General features: G+C 32.3%; 1 protein-coding gene across 8 annotated transcripts in view; it reads right to left on the bottom strand.

Annotated features, from left to right (window-relative positions):
- Positions 1 to 17,680, bottom strand: part of DGKH (diacylglycerol kinase eta) — a 217,618-nt gene that overhangs the window by 119,713 nt on the left and 80,225 nt on the right. For all 8 annotated transcript variants that reach the window (XM_031958432.1, XM_031958431.1, XM_031958438.1 and 5 more), the window contains exons 3-4: positions 8,926 to 9,036; positions 1,382 to 1,462 (exon numbers count right to left, since the gene is read on the bottom strand). In XM_031958432.1, the coding sequence (XP_031814292.1) occupies positions 1,382 to 1,462; positions 8,926 to 9,036 (192 nt within the window). The remainder of the gene's footprint in view (positions 1 to 1,381; positions 1,463 to 8,925; positions 9,037 to 17,680) is intronic.

Raw genomic sequence — 17,680 nt, forward strand, 5'->3', positions numbered from 1 at the left:
TTTGTTCACAACCATTTGAAAAGACTAATTTCCTCAAATGTTTCATTTATTTCTTTTCCTCAGTCAATGTAGCGTTGTCATGATTAATCACTTTGATGACTTTTCTATGGTGTACTTAATACAACTGTATGTCTTACCACTATTCCTTTCCTTCCTATAGGCCTATTGTTGTGCTTTTTTCCTAAGACATTATTATCTGTTCTTTGTGTTTTCTTGAACCAGTGGGGTTGGATGAGATCTATGTTTACAAAGGATTGAAAGGACCAAGACCTTTGTAAAGCTTAGAGAAACATAACCAAAACAACTATAGAAATAAAAAACCAAAACTAAAAGCTCTTGGTTTTTGATAGCAAAGAAATTAATTAAAAAACACTAGTTAACTTTATCAAAAATAAGAAAGAAAAATCAAATTATGAAAACAGATTGACAGCTGCACAAGATATACATAATTAAGAGAATTATCAGAAGCTACTGTAAAAATTATAAGACAGTGAAACTGAGAATTCAAGTAATTGGACCTATTCTTCACCTTCCTCAGTCATTCTTCTGAATTTAATCCTCCTAATTGAAAGGGGAAGCAAAATAAACAACAGATTGAGGGGGTACCAAAATCAGAAGAAAGCTTCTTTTTTAAAGCATAGGAAAGATATGATTGTCTTTATTGGCAAGAGTCAGAAAAATTAGAAGAAAAGGAAGATAAATACCGATAGACTAAGGATTCTTTTCCGTGTAATATTATGTAAATCATCTAAATTCTATCCTTTCATTTCCATTGACACTACTTTGAAAAAAATTAGAAGAAAAGGAAGATAAATACCAATAGACTAAGGATTATTTTCTGTGTAATATTATGTCAATCATCTAAATTCTATCCTTTCATTTCCATTGATACTACTTTGAAAATTAAAAGTTCTTTCAGAGCATCCAAAAAAAAAACCTTAGAATAATTATACACATTCCTTCAGTTTCTAAATATAAACTCAAAATTTTTTTCTCATGTCTAAAACTTTCATTCTCACAAAAATACTTCCCAATTAAGAATTAAGATAAACGAGAAATTAATAGAACATGCTTCCATAACATTGACAGAATAAACTATTGAAATTAAAGGAAAAAACACATAAAAGTAAAATACATTCAAAAGAAAAAGTGACTATTTTATAGTTGAAAGCCATTTAATTCAGTTTATATAAAAAGGACATGATTGGAATAGTGTTGAAGTATGTAATTTAATGATGCTAGAATGTTAGTTTATTCAATTCATAATGAGGAACCTATGTACAAGTGATAGACAGTTTTTAAAAGTATATTCGTGATGGTATCAGTAACAAGTCCTTGGTTAGGTAGCTTTAGGCTAGATTTATCAGACTGAGTAACATACCGTGAAACTGTTGTTGACATTTTTTGTGCTTGATTCAGCTACGCTGGCATCTGAGAGGTCAACTTCATCAAATATTAGAGACTGTAAATGAAAAAGAACATAAATATATCACATAAAAATTCAGAAAGTGATGCTATTGGATACTTTTGTGTTATAATAAATGATGAAGACTCTGTAGGAAAATTTGTTTTGCTAGTATGACTCAGTAATTTCTCTTTTAAAAAAGTTCCTAATAATCTTAGATTTCAATAACTGAAATAATATTTATTGTTCATAGTTAGGTAAAGCCAATATAATTTTTAATGACAATTTTACCTAACATTTATTTAATATCATTCCAATTAAGTTGCTAAAAATATTTTACTGAGTTATAAAAAATAATGTTTATTTGGAAGAACAAAAAATCAAAAACTTCAATAAAACAGGAAAAATGCAAAGGAAGTAGATTTAGTAGTATCAGACTTTAAATAAAAAGGAAGAGCATTATTAGAGTGTAAAAAGCATAATTTCAATTATTTCCAATTTAAATTTTCTTGTATAAATAAAACCTATACAGCCAAGAACAGAAAGGAATGAATAAAACTTAAGGGAAAACTTTTATAGTGTCAAATAAGATGTAGGTAGAAATATTGCTATAGTTTAGGAAATGATGAGCTGGTTGATTTAGAAACACATGGACTTATGAAGGAAGTTCTATCCACTTGCAGAGAAACAGATGACAGGAGGAAATAAACATAGTACAGTCATATATAGATGTGTGTGTATAAATACACATATGTATGTATATGAGTGCATATGTGTATATATGTGTATGTTTATAGATACTTATGTATATGCATGTATATTCACACTTAATTGTAGCCTTCTTTGGGAAAAGAGAGGGAGAAAAATGAAATTAAAAGTGCATAAGAGAGAACAAAAGAAAACCAACAAGGGAGAAAAAAAAGCTGGGTAGCTTTGAGTGTAATATATTGCAATTATATATATTTTTTTGAAATGAAAATTTATTATATTATAATGATTCCTCTCCTATGGTCTGCTGTGTGCATGGCAATGTTTTTCTTGTTGTTGTTTCTTTTCTCACTTTGTATTTAAGTGTGAGTTTTTTTTAATTATTTTTTTAAAGTTCCTAAGAAAAAAATCATAAATGAGTAACCAACAAAATACAATCAGCATCCACAAACTATTTATCCTTTTTAAAAAACATTTGCCTCTATAATTTGGAATGCAGATTACTTTTGCTATATGGATGTTTTAAAAAAACTTTTAATAGAGTTCACTGATATGCACATTCCTTCCAACAGTATAAATCCATAGCCTCTTTAAATAAAAGTTTTAAATAGAGAAAGATCAAATTGCAAAAATAAAAATTAACAGCTTTACAACAGAGCCATAATAAAGAAAATGATCAGACTATTTTAAACAGGTATTCTCAAAGAGGACCATGACATCAGGGAGGTAACACTAAGTGAAGGAGAGCTGTGTACAGTCTCACTTTCTTCTCCAGTGCCATCTGAGTCCAGTGGTGAGATAGAGATAGGACAACTGGAAATAGCCTTGGCCTTTTTAAGCTAAAGTCTTTCACAAGTCTCAGAATGACTGAGTCAATGTCCAATAAGTAATTAAGGATAGGTAAGAAATGATGCAGAGAATGGCCTTTTTTTATCTAGTCAAAATATAGGGGAAAAATCAATCTGGGAAGGGAAGATCCTCAAGATTTTTAGCCCAAACAGAAACAATTGCTATTTACATCCATTCTGAGTCAATCAGGGATTTTTGAGTTAAAAGGGATATCTAAAGGTCATCCAGTCCAACTACTTACCTAATAAATGAACACCATCTATACTATCCCTAAAAAGTAATCATCCAACATCTCTCTACGTGGCAAGAAATTTACCTAATGAGCCACTTCGATCTATTTTTTGGTTAATTCTAATTATAAACTGTTATTTTAATTGAAATCTTTTTCCTGATAATGTCCACTTAATGGAATAAATTCTTTTCTCTAAGGAGTTGTTACTAAAAATAACTATTATCCTTCCATCGTATGATTTATATTTGAAGACAAATGTGCCTTCCCAGTCTTCTCTTATCATAACATCATAATTTTAGCTTTAAAAGTAATTCTAGAGGTTACCTAATCCAAGCCTCTTGTTTTGCAAATAAGGAAACAGTAATGGAGAGAGATGAGGTAATTTGTCTAAGATTATATAGGTAGTAAGTGGTTGAATCTGAATTTGAACCCATCTGTTAATTCCAAACCCAGGGTCTGACTACAACTATATAATTTTATTTATCTGGGGCACAGTCCCTCAACCCTGAGACTGAGCTCAACTGAGATAGGTTGAGATGTGTGGAAGGTCTCTATGGCCTGGTTGTTCCATCACCATTTCAGATCACTTTCCCTGGATCTCCTCCAGCAAGTTAGCCAGCATTCCTCTTAAAATATTGTAGCTAAACACAATAATCCAGGTAAGAGACAATCAGTCTCAACTACAATAAGAATTTTACCTCATTTGATACGAACATATCCTTCTAGTAATGCATACAAATATCATGTTTACTTTTTTGTTCACAATTTTCCTAATTGTGACTCATTTTGAAAAATGAGATGCTACTTTCACTGGGCACATAAAGAGAAGAAAACTTTCCTTCCAACAATTCCTTCCCATAGGAAAATACAAAACTTTCCTCCTGGGGAAGATGAGGTCTGATAATATTTCAGTGAAAACAAATTTAACTTATTTTAATAAGATTTTCAACAACAAACATATGGTCACCTAGTTTTCATTTGATTTCTTGTTCTCTGAGTTAGTCTCACTTTTTTCCCAAGCAAAAGTTACTTTTAATATTTACCGGATTTTGGGAAATCAATTAATGGTATTTAATAGAAAGTTATCCTTTTTTAGATTAAACATGTGCAATTTTTCTAAACATATTCCATATTCAGCATACTGCACAAAAAAAATCAGACAAAAAGGGGGGAAAGATGCAAGAAAGGAAAAAAACAAGCAAACAACCAACCAAAAGAAGGTGAAATACTTTGATTCACATTAAGTCTCCATAATTCTCTCTCTGTCTGGATGGCTCCTCCATCATAAGTCTATTGAAATTGCCTTGAATCACCTCATTGTTGAAAAGAGCCAAGTTCATCACAGTTGATCATCACAAAATCTTGTTGCAATGTACAATGTTCTCTTGATTCTATTCATTTCACTTAACATCAGTTCATGTAAGTATTTTCAGGCTTTTCTGAAATCAGCCTGCTCATCCTTTCTTATAGAATAATAATATTCCATTACATTCATATATCATAACTTATTCCGCTATTCTCCAACTGATGCGCATCCACTCAATTCAAAAGTTATCCCTTCCTTTACCAAATAATACTCAAAAAAAATTATTGGGATATGGAGACAATCTTTTGTTTTCAAAGACTAAACCAGTGGAATATAAGTCCAGATAAGTTCTATTAAAAAGGAAAGGCTTTAAGCATGGTCCCAGAAAGGAACTAAATCTGTTTTCATATAATCTACTTCATCATGTGCAGAAAAATTCTCAAATTTCTTACTAATGAATTACTTGACTATGGCAATCCATGAAACAAAGAAAAATATAAAACTGCCCTTATTTTTGTACAGTCCAATTTTATTCCAGTGAGGATAATGGCAGATTAACAGAAATGATAACATAGGGTGTTAAGAATTACATGACATAATTTTCAAATCTAAAAACACGAACTAGTTGATCCTTAAATGAAATCCCTGTAAAGTGACAAGTTAAAAGAAAAACAGTCATATCAATATTGACATTTTTACTAAAAATGAAACCAGAAGACAAAGAGAAGTTGCAATTAAATGGAAGAATGATTCATTTGTTCTTCTTAGAAGGGCAAATAAAGAAGTTAAAAGATTTGGTTTTATCCTAAGTTCAAAAACAAAAGAAGCATTTTATATTTATTTTATTTATCATATTTTAAGAATTTTGGCCATTTTGTATTACAGTATTGACAATAAGTATTTACCAAAAAAGGCAAGAGTAAAAACAATTCCTTGCAAATAATTGGAGCTTATTTACTCTCACCTATTGCAGAGAATGAAGTGGTAAAGAGGTAAATAAATTCTATGGAGGATTCAATCCTCCAAATTAAATCAAAATATACTTCAATGCTTAGTTACTTCAATGGAAAGGCAGGGACAGAGGAGAATAAAATTGTTATTAGAAAATATGGTTCAGGTGTAATAAATGAGTATGATTAGGGGATGTGGACTATATATAACTTACATGTCCATATATCATGATTATTTTCTTTGAGAAGAGAATTGGGAAGCAAGGGGTAAGATAAACATCAAAAATATCAACAAACTAAACTAATTATGGTCTTATACATAGGAAATGGCTGGTTACTAAGGGACTAGTCATTTCAGAATCAACAGTCAATGGAGAGGCAGACTGCCAACTTGAGAGAGATAAAAATTGAATTCAATACAAAATTGGAAGATAACTTTTTAAAAGGTATGGTATACACTTGAGACACCTTCAACCTATTTGGCCAGCGACCTATTAGGCCAGAGACCTATTAAATAAAATTACTAAGAAATAGAAGACTGATTTTAAAAAAATATTGACATACATTAAGTTTTCTAAGGAAGTTTAAATGATGTAAAGCAATTGTTAAAAAAGAGACCTACATGCTGCCTTAGGCAGAAAACACTTAATGCTCTTGGTGAGCAGATGGATAGCATCAAGAACTGCACTACTTTAAAATAAAAACCCTGTTAATAAGACATTACAGGAGAAAGGATTATGGAAGATTATGAGTAACATCACATCATAAAACAATTAGTTACAGTAGAGGGAAAAACAAGTTGACTGAAAGCTTGGCAAGACACCCAACCAAGCCACATCATCCTGAAGTTATTTAAAAGTGAAACAACTTTCACAACATGATTAATGTGGAAATGTGTTTTACATGATTGTACATATATAACCCATATCAACTTGCTTACCATCTTAAGGGAGAGGTAAGGAGAAAAGGATGGGAGAAAGTGTGGAATTTAAAATCTTATAAAAACGAATGCTGAAAATTGTCTTTATTTTTACCTGGAATACAATGGTATTAAAGAAAAAATAAAGATGAAACAAGAAGGACCATGAAAGGTTAGGTATCAAGATTCCTCTATGTCAGACACCTCTGATTTTGTCAAAAAAGCACTCCCTTCTGCAACAAAGATCATAACCCTTTAATATCTTAGAGTTTTGCAGAATGATCTAAGGCTCTTGGTATTTAAATAATTTCTCCAGTGAAATAGAGCCCAAAAGTGTATGAATGGGATTGAAAATTAGGTCTGCCTAACACCAAGCCCAGCAATAAGATATATCTAAAAAAATTTTCTCCCTCAATGAAAAAAAAAGTCACAAGACTTTGGACTTTTATGTCAAAGTTCCTAATATACCATATGAGGAAATGAAAACAACACAAAAGAAATGACAAGAACAACTGTGACAGACTGCATGTATACAGAGAAGGTCCATGCTTGGAATTTTAAGGACAATGAGGAATAGATTCTGAAGATATCTAGAAGAGGGGTGATAGCACAGGCTTGGGGGGACCCCAAATGTTATTATTACTGAAAAAATTCTGAAAAAAACCAATTCATATGTTTACTTTTTTGCTTTTACAAAATCTTTATGAGAATGATCTACACACATATCAAGTACATCATTGACAAAGATATGAGAAGGGAAACAAGCACTTTCCAAAATGTTCAAAAAACAGGATGAAGTTTTAGAGTAATACAATTGATGAGAGAGAGAGAGAGAGAGAAAGAGAGAGAGAGAGAGAGAGAGAGAGAGAGAGAGAGAGAAGCATATAAATACATGTATAGAAATAGAGAGAAATAGATGACATAAACACACATATATGCTGGCCAAAGTTACTTACTACTGTGTCACAGAATTTATATGGCACATGGAAGGAGGATTCTCCTAGATTATGAAAGTTTTCCAGATTTTCCTTTTTGTAGATGATATTGTGCTTTCTGTATTCAGCTCACAGAGCTTGCTGAATGACATCCATAAGAACTCAAGAAAGTAGATGAGGAGGACCTACTTACTGTTCACATTTTGATATGCAATATATGATAGATATCCCATTCAAATGCCATCTTGGATTTGTGGGGAAAAAATTTATATATATATATATATATATATATATATATATATATATATATATATATATATTTCTGTGAAAAGAGAAGAAGCTTAGGCCCATTATTGAGCAGAAGTAGAACAAATCAGATTGCCTTTGTGAAAATGTGCGTAGGTTTTAATGACTCTAAGCAATGACTCTCTGAAGCAAATTATACTTTTTTTAACATCAGTTTTTTGGGGGTGAAAATTCCATAGCATATTATACTCTGAAGAATTCAAGTCCAAGGTCATACAAAGAGAAAAAGATGCATCACTGCAACATATTAGAGTATGAAATTATGCAAAAGCAGCATCAAGCATCTATATGGATGGATGGATACATATATGTATATAGTATGTGTTTGTATATAATTATAGATGTGGCAACCATATAGCAAGAAGTCATTGACAACCCTCATTCTCAATTATTAGCCATCCATTGTCAAGAGATCTAGGGAAAGATTACAGAACCCTAAGGAGCTCAAGAATTTATGCGAAAATATGGATGAGTTGTACTGTGTGGCTTGATTGTAATCTGCTTCATTTGTAGAATTATCCATATTGCTGAGATCACAGATCAATCAAAATATTTAAGTATGTGGTTTTTTAAGCATTGTCCCAAACAAAATGTTTTATTAATGGGCTATTTATGTTTTACTGGTGAATAAACTAAAACTCTAAATATTTTTCCTTCTACTTTTGAACAGCATTACCAACAATTGTAACAATAGCATGAATAACCATACTAATTATTAACAGTAATTAGTTTTTCTCATTGCATAATAATAACTGGTACCAGTTTTATATGCCTATTTGACCACTGACAGAGGATTAAATCTAGCTTCATTCAGTGGAATTCTTTTTAATAAAAAGTTTTAATTCAATTTAAGTAAAAGTTTGACTTTCCTATCATCAGTCTATATCTATTTATGGATCATAAGATTTAAAGAATTAAGAAAAGAAGAAAAGAATTAGAACAAAGATAAAACAAGTTTATTTTCTTAGAAATCAATCTTTGTTTTATACAGAAATAAAATTAAGCTCTAATTTAATCTATGTAATAAAATAGTATCACACTCAATAGTTATTATAAAACTTTCCTTAAGGTATATGTTTATTGGACTACCTGTTTGGCAAAAATTGACCTTTTTACAAGATTATTTTTGTACTTTAATTACTAACTTCATTCTCATCCACCTTGGAAGGAGCAGCATTGGGGAGAAATAATACTAACCGAACTATTTACCAAAGCAAATAGTGTTACAATAAGTTTCTAGGTAAAAAATTGAACTTACTTTCACAAACAACAATTTGCTTTATGGGGATTTGTCATTAGCTTCATAACTCCTTACCTTTGAGTCCTTCGCATAGTAGAGTGTACGACCTCGAAGTTTGAAATAGCGTTTTTTCCACCTTTGAAAGGAGCTGGTCTGCTTCAGTAGTAATCCTTCCTTAATACTGGTCTGGGGAGATAAGCAAAATAATAAAATTGAAATAATAAATATTACCAAATGAGCATTTTTATCCCAGTAGATATTATCATTCTGTCTTAAAGGATTCATTTATAGATATATATATTCCATATAAAATGAGAACATTTTAGTGCTTCATTCTACTAGTCATAGTTATTTTAGAGTATACACACACACACACATACACACACACACACACACACATATATATGTATGTATATTTTGTCTTCCTTAATTAAGTGTAAACCCTTTAGGGCCGGTTGTGTTTTAGTTTTATTTTTCTTTGGATCTTTGACTCCTATCTGGTACAAAATAAGCTTTTAACAAATTCATATTGATTGACTGATTTGTTGACTGATTGATTGGTAGTCTTAAGTCACTCAATTATAAAGAAACAGAACTTACTTTCAAATACAAGAGTCTTACTTATGCCAAATCTAAATGAACATACAATTAGTTAAATTCATGATCCTATCCAAAAATATTGATGAATTAATGAATTATACAAAATAGATTTAGAGCTAGAAAAGATATTATCCCTCACAGAAATTAGACTTTAAATCCAGGTCCTCTGACCATACTACATTATGTTGTCTCAGCCAATTTGTGGTTAACATTTTATGACAATAATGTGGATAACATCAGAGAGGGTGTGTTGCTCCAATTTTAAGATGATGTAAAATTGGGAGGCAAAGGAAACATGCTGAACCAGGATTCAAAAAGACATCATCAGACTACAAAGTGAGTCAAAATTAATAAGATGAAATGGGAAACAGATGAATATAAAACCCTAGAGCTAACTTAAAAACTCAAATGTAAAATTCCAGAGAAAGAGAGTTATGGTATGGATATATGGTATGGATATAGTAAAAAGGACTTGATAGCCTAAAGAAACTAGCTTAACATGTTATATAAGCATAAGAGACAATAAATCAACCATATACAATGGTGACTAAAAATGCTAATATTATCTTGGGCCACACTCATAGAAGAGTAGTGACCATAAAGGTAACAATTTGATTCTTACCATATGGATTATAATGTTAGAGTGGTTAGAGGGTTAGAGTGAAGAACTTATATGACAGAGAGAGAGGGATGTGGGAAAATATCTACTCATCTTAAATTTGCCATAGCAGAATATGATCTATATTGTGATCCAACTTGCCTGATTTTGCTTTCTATAAATTGGTGTCAATTTACACGTGAAAATTTTTAAACATAAGAAAACAATCTTGGGGCCAAAGTTCCTATACTCAGGAATCTCCCAAGCCATGCTCTCTTCTGGGTTAGTAAAAGCACAGGTCCAAATATCTCCCAGTTATGTATTTGCATAACTTATGTCCTTAACATTCTGAATCGAGTAGTCAAGTATTTATCATAGGTGCTAAGCTCTGTGTTGGATCTGGAGAAATAAGAATAAAGAATAAAACAATCCTTACCAGAAAAATATCAAAGTCACAACCCATGTAAGTTACTGCCTATCAACAGATACCACTTGAATTCCAGTGGATTTGTGATTACAAATGAAAGCCCTTTTCCCTTTGAAAGCACCAGATTACATATTGTTACAAATTTAATAAAGAGAAGGGTTTTTTAATTTTTAAAAATTTATATCTTGAAACTCTGAAAAACATTTTCTTCAATTCATGTGCAATTCTATAAAAGTATTATAAATAGTCTAAAACATGAAAATATAAGCTGATTCAGGATCAGAAATGGACATCTCATGGTTAACTTAAAAGTTAATTGCCTTAACTTAATGTACTTTTAATATCTCTGGGAGAAAGTAAAAACCATTTAGTTCTCTGTAGCTACTTGGATTTTATTTTGCCATATGCTGAAAACTGTATTTTTAAATGAGAGATGGAGACAGAGAGAGGGAAAGAGGGGCAAAGAGACAGAAAAAGACAAAGTCAGAAAGAAGAAGAGGAACAGAAGAAACAGAGACAGAAACAGAACAGGTAGATATTGGACAAGTAATTTAACTTTTCTAGGGTTCAATTTCCTCATCTGTGAAATGACTTTGAGTGGTTAGTGAGATTTATTCAGGAGGTTTTACAATGTTCTCAGATTTGATATAATCAGCATAAAACTATTGACAAAGAGGAGCATCTGGAGAGCCTCATCATCTTGAGGGACTCTTATTTAACTGGAATTGTTTACTACAGCTTCTCTTGAATAGTGCCAAACATTTTCACCAAGCATCTCTCTGTTTTATATCTTATTGGAGATAACCTCAATAGCAACTCAAAATCACCTAATATCATTATTCTTCAGTTAGTTTATTATGATGAGGTAGGGAACATTATAGTCTCTGAAGAATTGAAAATGAGTATTACCAGAGTGTGGTGGAAAGGACATAGCATGGTACATGTACATAGTCTAAAGATATTACAAACTGAAGCATATCTATTTTGATTATTATAAGATACATATTGGTGAAATCAATTTATTGGTGAAAATCAATGTCTTGTGCTTACACTAAGAGCCAGAAAAAGTTATTAAAAGCAGCAGAATAGGAAGCTTTAGTTTCTACTAGTCTCTTCAACTCTTTGAACTTGCTCCAAGTCTCTCTGAGTTTCAGAACTCAGTTTTCAGAACTTCTGGCTCCTCTGGTTTCTATCTTTGAGAGGGAAGATGGAAGATGCCAATTCTGCTTCAGGTTGCAGAATAAAAAGACGAGAAAATAGGTGCTGGCAACCTCCATCATACCCCATTTCTAAGCTTTCCACATGAGTAACTTTGAGGAACCTCCCCTTGGGTGAGATCTAAAACTCTTGTCTCTTGTTTAGATTGAGTTATCTAGCAATGAAAAGACTCTTTCATTCCATATTATCTGATTTGTGGCTGAACATTCTGAGCTTGCATTGGTCTGATCAGCTACAGACTAACCCACTATAACTTGATTCTAAAATGGTGATGTCATCTTTGTCCTCTTTGAGAATGAAAGACAACAAATAACCACCACCATCTGATATATCTCATCCTATGTATAATTTGACTACTGAATTTTATAAATGGATTTCTTTGATACTCTCTATGTATGTTCATTGTGGAATATGTATTTGGTGGAAAGAGAATTAAGCTTCAGCTATAAAGTTTGAGGTTCTGCGTTCCCCAATTAATGACACAGTGATCAGAAATTAGCTCTGACCTGAAAACCATATCCCTAAACTGATATTTAAGAGAGCAGATAGATATAATTTTATATCACTGTCTCTTCTCTCTGAGGAGAGCAGAGGGGCTAAGCTTCTGGCCCTAATCTCTTACTTCCCCTTCTATCAGGAATAAAAGTCTCTCTTGGAAAAATGTGAGCTGAAAAAAAGACTAGAGATGTCTATTCTGCCTCTTTAGTTACACAAACATACCCTATACTATATGTGGAGGACAAGTCTTCACTGTATAAGAAAATGGTGAATTTAATAAAATTCTCAGTTTTTCTGTCACCAAAATAAAAAATAAAGAAAAGAATAGTAAACCTGAAACTCCAGCTTTCTAAAATTTGGAATATTAACAATTCAGTGGCAAAATTAATGATTAATTAGTGATGAAATATATCAATGAATTCTGAAGTAAATATTCATTTAGGTTCCTAAAGTTTGGTTTGCATTTGATGGAATCTGTGATTTCATCAGTATTAGGCATTTCTGGTTTTTTTTAACAACTATGGTTCAGGCTGGCACTGAGAAGTTAGTTAAACACACTCCACATGTAGCATGAGTAGAGATTCAGATCTAGATCTTCCAGACCTAAAAGTCAACTGTCTACCCATTGTGACACATTGCCTCTCAAGTTTGATTATTATGAAAAAAGAATAGTATAATAACAAAAGGAAAAGTATTAATATTTCAGGAGGTTTGTTTCAAATTTACCTAAAAGCACTAGAACTTTCTGGACCACATATTTATTAACAGCAGATCAAATAAACCTTAGTAAACATTTGGCAGTTCAAATAACAAAGTTCCGCTGAGCAAAATTCTTTTCACTATTAAGATTACAAATGCTAAAAGAACAAGAAAGTCAGTTTGGCAGACTGGCAAGATTATTCTTTAATCACAAAAAGTTAAATTATAAAATTCTAATTGAAGCAATGTCCAGAAATTTCATGATTCAATCTGATGCAAGGACATTCCCTAAGATTCAAATTTGGCAGAGCTATCCAAGGTGCTGAGAGGGAAAGAAATTTTAGACAAGACATAGTCTCTTCCCCTTTGGATCATATAGTCTAATAGGAAAATGGCACTTAAACAAAAAATTACAATAGAAAATAATATACAGTCAGCCACAATTCCTCTCAGAACACAATTCCTGTCCTTAAGGAGATTATATTCTAATGTGAAATGCAACACAGAATAAAATTGCACATGAATGACTAATATACCATATAAATGGAAGGAATTTAGCATTGGTGATCAGAGTTCAGAGACTTCTAGAGGCTTCTTGAAAAAAAGTGTAATTTTATCCATCTTAAAGAAATCCAAAGAATCAAGGAAACAGATAATGAGACAATATTTCAGACACAAGAGACACCTAATAAAAAGACATGGAATTGGGAAATTGTCATATATGAGAAATAATCTCTGTGCCCCAATATTTTATTTTAGAGATTATGGTTCTTCACAAACTGGTTTTATTACAAATGTTATTTTTGGTCTCTGTTTAGCACCCAAAATGTTCACTTAAAAAAAGGGACAGCACTTCACATGTGGAATGAACTCTTAGAATCACTTACTTCCTTAAAGAACAGTCTAGGTACCAGTTAAAATATGTCCTATCCTGTTCTCTGTCCACTCAGTTGCTGTGTGCACTGTACCTACAGAACTCACTTTAACTTTGTATGTAACTTGTATTTAATGCACACATATACTATATTGTACAACAGAATGTAAGCTGTTAAACAGTAGAAAATGTTTCATTTTTTCTTTTTGTCCCAATCCCCTAAGATAGTATCCTTACAAACACTAAATACTTAAAAGTGCTGAATTGAACTGTCTGTTGGCAGGGGCACCTAGAACAGAACAAAATTTTCCAGATGCAATTAGATCAGTGCAGAATTTAGTACATATTCTTATATATTATTTGCTACTAATGAAATCTAAGAGCATATTAGCTATACCACACTGTTGATCCATACTGAGCTTGCGATCCACTGAAGTCCCTAAATTTTTCAATTCATACCTACTCAATGGCAAGGTTTTTTTCTAGCTTGTTCTTTAAAATGTGAATTACTATTCAAGACAATAAGGAAATGTAAGGATGACTTTTATGGGATAGATCTCTCATATGCAACTAAAAGAAAAAGATAACTCTGCTCAAAATTGCTTTTATTGGATTTAAAAAGCTAATAACTACCACTTCTCAGCCTTATATGAAACCCACAAACCAAATTTCTTTTTTTTTTTTTTTTTTTTCATTTAATAGTCTTTAATTTACAGGATATATACATGGGTAACTCTACAGCATTAACAATTGCCAAACCTCTTGTTCCAATCTTTCACCTCTTACCCCCCCCACCCCCTCCCCTAAATGGCAGGATGACCAGTAGATGTTAAATATATTAAAATATAACTTAGATACACAATAAGTATACATGACCAAAACATTATTTTGCTGTACAAAAGAATCAGACTCTGAATTATTGTACAATTAGCTTGTGAAGGAAATCAAAGATGCAGGTGTGCATAAATATAGGGACTAGGGAATTCAATGTAATGGTTTTAGTCATCTCCCAGAGTTCTTTTTCTGGTATAGCTAGTTCAGTTCATTACTGCTCCATTAGAAATGATTTGGTTGATCTGATTTGCTGAGGATGGCCTGATCCATCAGGACTGGTCATCATCTAGTATTGTTGTTGAAGTATATAATGATCTCCTGGTCCTGCTCATTTCACTAGCATCAGTTAGTGTAAGTCTCTCAGGCCTTTCTGAAATCATCCTGTTGGTCATTTCTTACAGAACAGTAATATTCCATAATTTTCATATACCACAATTTATTCAGCCATTCTCCAACTGATGGACATCCATTCAGTTTCCAGTTTCTAGCCACTACAAAAAGGGCTGCCACAAACATTCGTGCACATACAGGTCCCCTTCCCTTCTTTACAATCTCTTTGGGATACAATCCCAGTAGTAACACTGCTGGATCAAAGGGTATGCACAGTTTGATAACTTTTTGAGCATAGTTCCAAACTACTCTCCAAAATGGTTGGATTCGTTCACAACTCCACCAACAATGAATCAATGTCCCAGTTTTCCCTCATCCCCTCCAACAATCATCATTATTTTTTCCTGTCATCTTAGCCAATCTGACAGGTGTGTAGTGGTATCTTAGAGTTGTCTTAATTTGCATTTCTCTGATTAATAATGACTTGGAGCATCTTTTCATATGACTAGAAATAGTTTCAATTTCTTCATCTGAGAATTGTCTGTTCATATCCTTTGACCATTTTTCAATTGGAGAATGGCTTGATTTTTTATAAATTTGAGTTAATTCTCTATATATTCACAAACCAAATTTCTTAATTTCTTAGACTGATTTGAGGAAAGGAAAATTTCATTTCTTTATCTTATTTAGATTCTAATTCCTAGTGACTATATAATCAGATTTATGGTGAACAAAACTAATTACCATCAGAAAAGTTACAGAATGTTGATGTTTAAGTCCTTATTTGGTTTTTTAGTCAAATTAAGTATACCAGGATTCTCTTGCAGTTACAGCAATTGTCTAGGTATTAGTTCTGAATTTAACATAATAAAGTGTCTTCCATATAGAGCAAGCAGGGGGAAAGGCAGGAATATAGTAGATGAAATGTTGTGTGTAGAAACAGCAGGTAGATCACTTTGGTGGGTCAGAAAAGGAATAATGTGAAGAAAATTCAAAAAGGATGGCTGAGATCAGAGTATGAAAGACTGGAAATCTCCACAAAACAGAAGAGATTGTAAGGAAAAGAGAAAAGGAAAAAATGGACATGTTCAAGTTAATGATCTAGGAAATTTTGGGAAAACTACAAAGGATATTGGAGAGAAGGATTTGAGGCTGGGAAGACAATAGTAAATAGGATATTGTAATAGTTCAGAGAGGAGGTAATATAAGGTTTCATAAGAGTTGAACTAATATCCAACTGCCTGTCCTCAGGTAGCTCATAATGTACTTAGGGAGACAATTTATATATAAACACAGTAAGTGAAGAAAAATTCCAGAGTAACATTTAATGCAATGAAAGTAGAATTCAGAGACAGCCATAGGGCTTTTATGGACTAATTATTACATGTAGGACATTGTGCTAAGTACTGGGGAAATAAATACAAAAAAGCAATATAATCTCTGCCCTAGAGAAGTTTAAAACAGCATTGAGGGATATAAATTTGGAGTGGAAGTGGAATGGGTTGGAGTTGGTTGCCAGGAAGTGAGATGGAGGCCCAGTTCCACGCAAAATAAGGAGAATCTTATTCCTGTCAGAGTTCAAAGTAGTTGCAAGATTAAGGGTCAAAATCCCACTGAAGAGGAGGTAGGGATCGTGGATGGAGTGGAGGAAGAATGGTTTCAAGCTGATGACCAAGAAGCAAGTTGCAAGTCTTGTCCCATGGAAGAAATGTTAATGATGGCTGACATCTCAGAGTTGAAAGATACCTCAGAGATTATCTTATCATGATTCCCTCCATGAAGCATGATGCTCTTCTGCTGTATCCCACCATCCTGTCCCCAAAAAAGTAATCTAAGTGACCTATCACTTTATGATTATAGATATAGAAGATTAACTGCCTCCCAAATCAAGTGAAGTCAAATCAAATCTAGTCAAGGAACTTAAGAAGTGCTTTCTCTGTTTTGGGCACTATACTAAGCCCATTTATATGGCTTTAAAAGCATCCCTTTTCATTTTTGACAAGTTCTAATTGTTAGTAAGTACTAATAAGCAATTAAGGATAAATAAGCTTTTATACAAAAAGTATTCCTTACCTCATATAATAGAACAATAAATTTTGGCTTTTAATAATAGGCTCTATTACAAATTTTTCTCTTGGAGCAATTTGTAAAATTGTTACAGATTTGCTAAGGTGTATCTCCTTGGAGGAAAGAAAGCTGAAGCTGAGCTAAGGTTTTGTGGTTTATGCTGCCCCAGTCTGGCACTGAGAAAAAGCTGCAAGGATTCTTGGATGTGCTAAATCATTTGTATCCAGTAAACATACCTTTTGAAATGCATAACACATTGATCAAAAGCCTTTCTTTCATGTCTACATATCAGCAAAATGAGTTCTAAGTTTCAATGAATTCCATAAGGTAAAAAACAATGTTGCTTCTAAATTTTTTTTCAAGTTACAAGTAGACAGTAAGAATAAAGAAGTAGGCTGAGGGCTGTACTAATGTGAATAAAATTCATCAGTACCTAACTACTGGCTAGATCCTATGCCAATCATACAAGGGAATGCTTGGACAAAGCTCACACAGGATGAGAGGAATAGATGGATTGGGATTTCCATTGAACTGAATAACAAAACAACTGTAGCATGAGCAGATGACCCAGGCTACACTGGCAACAAACTATGAGAATAAATATATGTAGACAATAGTTCATCAACAAAACAGTGATATTAATGCAATTCATATATGACATATAATTATTATTGTTTTAGGAGGT

Source organism: Sarcophilus harrisii, chromosome 3 (assembly GCF_902635505.1).
Source record: "Sarcophilus harrisii chromosome 3, mSarHar1.11, whole genome shotgun sequence".
Lineage (NCBI taxonomy): Eukaryota > Metazoa > Chordata > Mammalia > Dasyuromorphia > Dasyuridae > Sarcophilus > Sarcophilus harrisii.